General features: G+C 38.0%; 1 protein-coding gene across 2 annotated transcripts; it reads right to left on the reverse strand.

Annotated features, from left to right (window-relative positions):
- Nucleotides 1-451: 451 nt before the first annotated feature.
- LOC142526631 (plant UBX domain-containing protein 8-like) lies at nt 452-7,796 on the reverse strand. Of its 2 annotated transcripts, none has more exons than XM_075631150.1 (11): nt 7,595-7,796; nt 4,427-4,488; nt 3,770-4,322; nt 3,600-3,683; nt 3,398-3,516; nt 2,578-2,797; nt 2,272-2,484; nt 2,063-2,194; nt 1,442-1,585; nt 1,255-1,311; nt 452-731 (listed from the first exon to the last, which is right to left on the reverse strand). In XM_075631150.1, exons 1-11 carry the CDS (start codon nt 7,676-7,678, stop codon nt 624-626), a joined length of 1,776 nt encoding a protein of 591 aa, XP_075487265.1. In that variant the 5' UTR covers nt 7,679-7,796; the 3' UTR covers nt 452-623. The 2 variants fall into 2 exon arrangements, with proteins under 2 accessions (XP_075487265.1, XP_075487264.1); XM_075631149.1 differs by having other exon boundaries at nt 3,398-3,528.
- Between the last annotated feature and the right edge of the window lie 1,818 nt (nt 7,797-9,614).

Consider the following 9,614-nt stretch of genomic DNA (forward strand, 5'->3'; position numbering starts at 1 on the left):
AATCACAAATAGTCATCATTTTTTTTATGTAAAATGTGCAATTAAATAATGTTTAAACACAAAATATAATATAATCTAGATAATGTGCAATTAATAAAATGCGGCGGATGACAGATTGTGTGTGGTGGTTGAGACTTGAGAGTGAAAACCAAAAATAAAATAAAGAAAGTGAAGTGAGTTAAGGATTTGATATTTAAAATTAGTTGATTTTGACTAGGTTTTTAAAATTGTCAACTAAGTTAAGGATTTGATATTTAAAATTAGTTGACTTTGACTAGGTTTTTAAAATTGTCAACTAAGTTTTTAAAATTGTTGACTAGGCTTTTAAAATTGTTGACTACAACTTAAAAATCTTGATTGCCCACTTCGCCCGCCTGCTCACCGCCATTTAGAACACTGTACATAACCCGACCAAGCATAGACAAATACGCATACAAGCACAGCTAGAACATGTTCAAGCACAATTCAATATGTCGATTGACTTTGGAGTATCAAAGGTATTAATGTATACAAGGTTATGCTCAAGAGACAATTGTATCGACATTGCCATGGTTTACCAAAAGCAACAAACCTGTGAAGGTCTATGATGAACATTCTTAGAAACTATATGAAACAAGTGCAGGTCATATCAACTCCAGGAACAGAGCCTCTTGTTTGCTGGTCAAACCCAACTCACTGAGAGTTAAGGTACTTTCAACATCGCTAAAAGCACGTCGAGGATATGGTCTCACCTGAAACAAAATAATACCCAAATGATCAGAACCAGCACCTTATATCATATTGTGTAATCAAGAGAACACTCCTATGTATATATATATATACACAACAGTTGTAGAATAAGGATATTTGCATGGGTCATAATCTGGAGGTGCACTAACAAATTTATCATTTTCACACCCTTCAATCTTTCCGGTTGAAGATTATTTTTGGCAAATATACATTTGCCATATGAAAAGGTATTCTAGGGCTCTTTTGTTGAATGTGTTAATAGTACTCACGTAAAACAGTAAATAAAAAATCTGTGACAGCAGAATAAGAGATTTGCATGATGACGATGAACTTCGCCCACCAATCTAGAAACTTGTGACTTGATAATATATGATTAGGTTATGATCTTGCCACTGATTGAATGTAATAGTGTATGTATTTAACTATTTTGTACATTAACAACAATAGCCAGAAAGACAGGAAAGATTTAACTCAAAATAAACAAATCTGGGTAAGTAAAACAAATAGATTAGATGGAGGTATTACGAGTCTGTAACTGCCAAGTTTGATCCCTCTGGAGACATCAATGAAGTCAAAAAGATACTGAAAAGAGTTGAGAAATCTGAGTCAGCTCGTGACGATTAAATTAAACCATATTGAATATAATCCCCATCCAGCGAAACATAAACATGTATTCTACACATGGATGATTCCCCGTCCACCAAATATTTACCTGTAGCTTGTCTGACTTAAGAAATCGTCGACCTCTTCTACTTCCATCCGGCATTCGCACAAGCAGTGTGACAGCATTTTCATCATCTGGTGCTGGTTCCTGAGGAAGGGAAGCTTCTTTTGCTGCTAATTGTCTCGCAATTTCCTAAACAACAGAACATAATCTGTTTAGATACCCCTAATTAATCCGTGACTTGATTCTTTTAAGATCATGCAAAACATTTTTTCCAAAGATCCTTGAAAGTTGTGCACAATGTTTTGAAGAAATAAATGAAAGGTCAGTTCACAAACCAAAGCAATAGAAAATCACCCTTTGCAACATGATATATGGTTTCTCAACATCCTAGAACCAAATTCAAACTTATTAAGCCAACAGGGCTTAATTGTACCTCAGATTTTCTTGAAGTTTATTTCATCCACAATCAAATCGACATACTACCAAGGATGAACACATGAATATATCCACCCGAGCCATGGTCAACTATTAAGAAAATATTATCTCAGATATTTATCCTACATGAATCTATATAATGAAGACAACTCCACAAAAAGAAATCGTGCATAGGTGTTCTGAAAAGTGCTTCAACTGTCATCATAGTCCATAATCTTCATAACAAGATACCTGTTCCTCTAGCAGCTTACTGCGCAAATTGTCCTCCTTGCGTTTCTCTTCGGCAAGAGCAGCTTCAGCTTCTTCCTTGGCCTTCAACTCTTTCTCCCTGTCAGCTTCTAATGAAGCAAAATATTCATCATCCTGCAATAAAAACATCCAAATTTACCATAAAGGAAACGTTTTGAACCTAGAAATCAGTACAAGCTAATGATGCAAACCTGTTGTTCTCGTAACAATCTCTGAGCAGTAAGAGAAGGCGATGGAGGACGAGGTACATGCATCGAGTAAGGCCCCACGGCTGTATCAAAACCATTCTGACTGAGCTGAGGAGCATAAGGGAAATGATATCCACTTCCTTCAGGAATGCCACCAAACATTGCAGCTTCAAGCATAACCGCTTCATCGTGTTCTTCAGATGAGATGCCACCCCACTTTCAAATTATCAAACAAATAAAACAATCATCATATTTTCCAGATGATTGGACAATGGCAAGTCCATGAAAACAACAAAAAATAAAACTTACCACATCAGCAGCAAAGTCATCTCCATTGTGCTGAGAACGATTAACATTATTGTGCTCCTGAGGACTTGAAGGTGGGCTAGCCGCAGCTTTCTCAATATCTTTGTTTGTCTCAACAGGAACAGAAGATACACGTCTCCTCCTTCGCCTAACCAGCGGCTGATTTTCTACATCTTCAGCATCCACTTGGATGGATGAGCCTCCAACCTCCAACTGGGATTTCCTACAGATAAAATGTTGGTGTAACTTACAGCCATAAATTTGCATGGGTATATTTTAAAAGTAGGGACACATATAGTTCTACGTTTTTAATGAGAGTACTGTTTCAGATCAAGTACATGATACAAAAACCCATATAATAGATTACGCCTCATGACGTGAGCAGCTTTGAATATCAATTAACGATAAAGAGAGAAAATGCAAACTGCTCATTGAGAGAGGAAACCAAAATCTGTCTCTCTGATATTGCTATCAATCATTTCTAGTGTAACTTCTACCCACTTCTCATGTGCTTCATTGATTTTCATTAACAGTTGATTTCTCTCTTAGTTAGTAATCACAACTTAATACCTCACCAATCTCTTTCAGTTGATATCTTAAGCCACAACCACTGTCGGCCAAAGTTTTTGAACATATAGTTGACATATAACAGCGGTCTACAATGTTATATTCCATGCCCTGGTGCATTGTATCCTAATTCTCATGAGAATGCCACCTGTAGTTTATTGTTTGTACATGTTCTTCACTAGTTGAAGGGAATTTACCTTCAGCACAACAAACCTATGAAAAAAAGTCAATCAAGGAAATAAGGCAGAAAAATTACCTTGCATTTGAGGATGTTGCCTCTCCAAGTTCCTCCATGCCAGGATGTTTCTCATCTCTTACTTCTGAAGCTCCAGCATTTTCTTCTAGTTCCCTTAGTGCCTTTTCTTGTTCGGCAGTCTGCATTTTCACCTAATGTTAATTGGATTAATCGCCATTATTTTAAATTGTGCGTGCAGACACCCAAAACAAAGAGAGCATACCTGCAATGACAGAGAAACCGCATGTTCAAGCTCGGTATCTTCCTGGAATGATTGCCTAGATCGAGTGTCAGATTCCGTGAGATCCTGTACCAATATGAAAAGGATATACAGGAAAAATAAACCATCACAAAGTTAAAGGATAATGCACATAAAGTCAAAATATCACATACAAAATGCTCGTCGTGCTGTTGATTTGATAGCTTAGCATCCTGCTTTGAAGCTTCAATTGCAGCTCGTATCATTTCTTCTTCTATATCATTGCTATAGTTGGGCACATCCATGACAGTAGGAGCACTTTGTCCAACATTCACAGAAGTAATGTGCTTCCCATACCTAGAAGCACCAATAGATGGTGTATTCACATCCTTCTCATCATCTTCATCGTCTAATATAATGGTCCCATGTGTTTCTATGCCCAAATCGTGCTCTGTATCAGTGACTTCTTCGATGGTAGGAGCATTGTGAGGATGCATTGATGCGCCATCTCCATCCTTCACCTCAATTGGAATCTCCCTCACATTCCTTGGATGTGAGACAAAAGGTGACCGAGACACGATGTCGAGAAAAGCACTTCTGGAATAGTTAGGATCCAGGAGAGAGAAAGGATTCAAATCTCTTGCTGAAGGGAATAGCAAAGAAGATGGTCTGCGGGTTTCAACAGGTGTTGAATCATCTATGTCCATAACATCATCCGATGGAGCAGAAAATGGTACCTCTTGAGTTCTGAGCGTACAGAAAACAGATCACTTACAAAATGCGAAGTATAAAAACAATAATCTGCAAAATAACAAAGAGTGGGAGATTTAATAAGACGTCAAAATACTAACATGTTTCTATCCCCTTCAGTGAAATGTGCATTAACAGCTTCATTAAGGTTTCCACGATGCTCCTGCTCAACAAATGACATAAAATTATTCTAATCAATCAATACAACAGGTAGTTCAAAATAATATAAGTTCATGAACACGTTCCATGAGAGACCTTTAGCAAAATGGTTGATCATTTACCCATGACAAATTATAACATACACACAATAGAAACACAAGAAAAATCCTTCATTTCTGATAAACATGATTATCGAGCTACAGGCAAACACAAATTACTTCTTAATTTTTTTTTTTTATCAGAAACTATTTATTATTTTATTAATAAAGATTGTTACAATTACAGTGGATGAGTAATCCACAAACATCAGATGCTACAAAATTACTTCTTAATTAATCAAACTAAAACACCAGAAATATATTGTCAACTTACAGAGTCCTAAAAGATAGCAACGGTAACTTGCATTAAGATTGTGGATGCTTCTTCAAAGAGTAAAACAACAAGTAAGCATAAAGAATTAGTGACAATTTACAATAATTTCCATCTTCATTTAAAAAAGAACAAATTTTTGGTGGGAAACATTAACTATTATCTGAAAGCAATCTCCTTTTCTATGGGTTCATTGTTCACAAGAAACGTCTCAAAAGTATCACATGATAAAAAAATATAGTTATATAAGCATACATTGCACGTGCTATGGAGCCTAGGCTCAAGGTGCAATATCGGCTGATCGTGTAATCAAAGAGATGATGGTTGAGCATTAATATTTTAATACTTAGATTAGATAACAGGGTGGATTGCGCCGTGGCGTGCCTTTAGGCGTAAAGAAAGTGCCTCACTGCACCTCAGGCCTAGGTGCATATATTGCGGGCTTCAACTGTCAAGATGAACAGATCCACTTGCAAGTATGGAAACACTTCTTTTTCTCTTCCCACAAAAAATATTCAAAATATAAAAAATATATCAATGATTTCTGACACAAGTGAAGTAGTATTGACAGTTTGACACTACAGCATATATATATATTTTTTTGATAGGAAACTTAACTTATATATAATAAAAATTCGTGTTACAAAAGTAGCGGATGAGTAATCCGCAAATTAGGATAAACTACTACATTGTAGTCAAGACATTAAAAACTTCAAATCCCTAACAACGTCTGAAATCGACAAATGATTGAATTCTTTGATCTTTGTTGTCGTTCCCGCCACTCTAAATTTGATGATCTCCCAAACTTCATTGATGTGTGAAGCCTTGTCATTGAAAATTCTGCTATTTCTTTCAAGCCATATCGTCCAAAACGTGAAGTGAACGATCACGTACCAGAATCTCCCAACTTTTGACCCCGATAAAATACCAGGCTCAATAATGAACATATCTCGTGCCCTTTGAGGAAACACCCAATACCATCCAAGTTCTTTGATGACCATAGACCATAATTCTCTTGAAAAAGAGCAATGCAGCAACAAATGTTCCTGAGTCTCGTCGTGGTCGTGACACAATGTACACCAGGTCGGACTCAACGCACAAGTAGGCCATCTGCTTTGCACCGAATCAAAAGTAGGAATCTTTCCCAAAGCCACCATCCACGAGAATATCTGAATCTTCTGGGGGATAGGTACTTTCCAAATATGGTCGTGACAAGCGAAAGAAGGAAAAATATGAATCGGAAAGAAAGACTCGTAAAAAGATCTGACTAAGAATAATCCCGAGGAATCCCCTACCAAACCCTGAAATCCTCTGAACCCACCTGTAACCTTACTGTATCTAAAATAGCCACAAGAGAAGCGAATTCCCCTAGCTCTACATCATTAAGATTTCGCCTAAAACGCACATCCCATCGGTAAGTAACCGTGACCCCAACATTGACAATCTCTAGAAAGCTACGAATGGGTTTATTAGTCTGAGTACAAATCCTAAACAAGGAAGGAAACCGAAAGACGAAAGAGGGACCCTCCCCAACCCACACATCCTCCCAAAACCGAATAAAATTACCCCCTCTCAAGACCGAACCACACAAAAGATGAATTGCCGGGAAAGAACGTGAAATAAATTTCCAAGGGCTTCTAAAAGTTGCATTCCTGCTGGCTAAACCCAAAACCCACCCATTATCCTGAAGACCATATATGCTCTTTACAACCTTCTTCCACAATGTATCTTTTTCCTTTGTGCCTCTCCACCACCACTTTCCTAATAATGCTCTGTTTCTGAAACCAATATTCCCCAAACCCAATCCGCCCCTCTCCTTTGGATAAGGTAACAAAAAAAAGAAAGAATGGCAGCTCAACTTAGACATCCGTATAAGTGCACGTGCTTTCTTGAAATGTATCTGCCTTCAAATCCCATTTGCAGCATTTTCTCACATTAACACGAACATTTAAGAAAATAGAGGGGAAAAAAACAAAAAAGAGAACTTTAAGATAGAAGTACAGAGTGGGACAGGATTCCGGCTTTATTCCAATTTCATCCCCTTATCAATGTCAAAAGGTGAAACCATGAATCATAAAGTTAGAGCACCTACTCCGCAAAATACAGATTGTCACACCCCTAAATACACATTGTTTTTGATCGGTGAATGCTCAAGTAGCAATTCAACAATGGATTCCTCCTGTGCTATGATGCCAATCAAAGTGGCAAAAGTACGCACTCATTCACTTATTGACACAAGTATTTACAAATCGCCACAGGTCCTATAAAATTAGAAAAGCATGAACAATAAGCTATCATTCAAAACAATTCATATCTGTCGATACTATAATAACAATCAATACTGTAGTAATATTCAAAATCATTTTTCTAGCAAAATGAGAAACATCGATTACTAATAATTTAAGCTTGCACAAATCTGAATTGGTTAATAAGAAACACAAGTTTTAACCATTCGATTTCCTAAACTGCAATCTCAACCATATCGCATAACCAGGATCTTACAAGAACACGAAAAACTAAAGTTACACTACACATGAAAACCATAACTTCTTTCAATTGCATAAAACACGAACCCTAGCTGCTAACAGCCAACACACTGCGCAGTGCCACAACAAATTAAAACATCGCATCATAAATCCAAAATCACTTTTATTTTCAGAAATCCGAGAAATAACAAATGATTCAAACAACAATCGACTAAAAAATAACAACTAATAACATAATTTTCACTAGAAACGTGCCTCGAGTTTTAAAATTGCCGTGGCCTCCGAAACGCCGGTGATGCTCATGAAAGTATCGATAGCTTCCTGATCAGGTCTCGCCATGTTTGCCCTAATTTAGAGATAATTACGATTTGCAGGGATAATGAAAAGAGAAATCCTTTATTTATCTGCTCGTATTGCTTGGGGAATAATCAAGGAACCCGGTGAAAATGGAGCAGAAGAGTGGTACGCAGATAATAAATAAATAAATATATATATATATAGAATGGTGGTTTGGTAAATAACTTGAAATAAGGGGGCATTCTGTAGCATTGCAGCTTTCTACACTATTCTCTTTGGGTTTTCCAAGTGAGTGTATTCTCGTATCTTTGTAGTATCTACAATTATTATTATTATTATTATCAGTACTCATGTGCATGTATTGTGTGGTTGTATTGTTTATTTTTTCGTCCGTCTCTAGTGACAAGCTAAGAACGTCATGTCCTCTTATCAGGGTCAAAAACTTTACTCGCTCGATTTCTCTGTAAATGTTTAAAATTTTTGATTCTTTATGTGGACACTATGGTAGAAAATAAAAACACGCCTCAAGGACAAAATGACAATGATAATATATCTCGTGGGGTGGAATATCTTTACACTAAATTCTCTCTTGAGGAGGTGATGCATCAATTTTGAGAATATCAAGGATGGTGCTCTTAGACGAGGAGTTAAATGGTGTATGTGATGCCACAGTCCACATGAGATAGGCTATGTCCACTTTCAATAGCTCGGGGGAATTTATATCCAATATATAGATAGTTCTGGGAGGTCATCTTAATGGCTAGGGTTTACCGAAAGGTCACCTCATTCACCTCGGATCTATCAAGTCATCTAGGGACCCACCCTGGGCTCCATTTACCCAGATTTGTTGAGAAGTCATCCGAGAGCTCACCCCAACCGACCTCCCATAATTCCACAATCTCGTCGATCAACAAGGCGTGGCCGACCTCTCGAGCCGACTTCTCCACAAGGTCTTGGCCGACTTCCCAACATATATTATCACAGCGATTGAGAAAGTCTCGGCTGACCTCCTGAGCCGAGCTCCGTAGAAAGCTTGGACTCACTGAATACACGTCAGATGAGCTTTTTGCCTCAATGAGCTCCCACTCAGATACAGCATTATGTAATCAGCATAAATAAAGCTTGTAGAGGTTTAGGCTAACCTTATATAAAATTATAAAAATCCAGAGTCCAACAGATTTAGAACTCTACAAATATCATAGTTTTAATCGTCAAAAAACTCTACTCACACAGGACTCTTCTCCTATAAATATCAGGTTCCGGTCATTATTTATTTATTTATTCATTCACTCATTCTGAACACACATAATACTCTCTCTATTTTCCTATTATATGACTTGAGCGTCAGGAGGCTACGTTGGAACAATCTTCCAGCTCCCTTCTAACGTTCATGTTTGTCCTTCCAGATCTGAAGGTCCGACCGGAGCTTCCAAAGCGAGATCCGACCTCCCAGCAGCCCTGGTGATTTTCATCAATGTCAATTGGCACTGTCTGTGGCCACACCACTAACGATTGCCAAGATTGGGAGAAGAGGTGCAAATAATCATTCAAAAAGATCTATATATAAAAGACCTCCTGACCCAAGCTGAGCGGCATTGTCAAGCTAACAAGAGAGGTCGGGGACCTCCCTGGGCGAATCAGAGGGAACCACCTAGGGAAAATCGATCTAATCAGGGGGTCGGGCTAACCCTCCACAATAGCAAGGCGGTCAAGGACCTCGGGTCAAACAAATAGCCAATGACTCGACCCGAGATATGATACATATGATATCTGGAGGTGCAATCGACGGAGATTCAGGCAGAGCCAGGAAAACTCACGGAAGGAGATTGGAAAATCTTGTATTAGATCTTGTTCCTAAGTCCGACCCAACTATCAACTAGGGACTAGAAGACTTGAAAGGTGTTGTGAAACCCCTTTCACCTTGATCGCCAACACGCAGTGGTTCCATGCCCTTGTTTCTGTAATGACATATTCATGT

Source organism: Primulina tabacum, chromosome 15 (genome assembly GCF_025594145.1).
Source record: "Primulina tabacum isolate GXHZ01 chromosome 15, ASM2559414v2, whole genome shotgun sequence".
In the NCBI taxonomy this organism is placed as follows: domain Eukaryota; kingdom Viridiplantae; phylum Streptophyta; class Magnoliopsida; order Lamiales; family Gesneriaceae; genus Primulina; species Primulina tabacum.

Bases quoted from the DNA above. Each gene is read 5' to 3' on its own strand.
- LOC142526631 (XM_075631149.1), bottom strand. From the start codon at position 7,678: ATGGCGAGACCTGATCAGGAAGCTATCGATACTTTCATGAGCATCACC. The intron at 1,586-2,062 runs GTATCTTGTTAT...TCTGTTGTTTAG, and splicing joins GTAAGCTGCTAGAGGAACAG to GAAATTGCGAGACAATTAGC. The intron at 732-1,254 runs GTAATACCTCCA...ATTTTGTTTCAG, and splicing joins AACTTGGCAGTTACAGACTC to GTGAGACCATATCCTCGACG.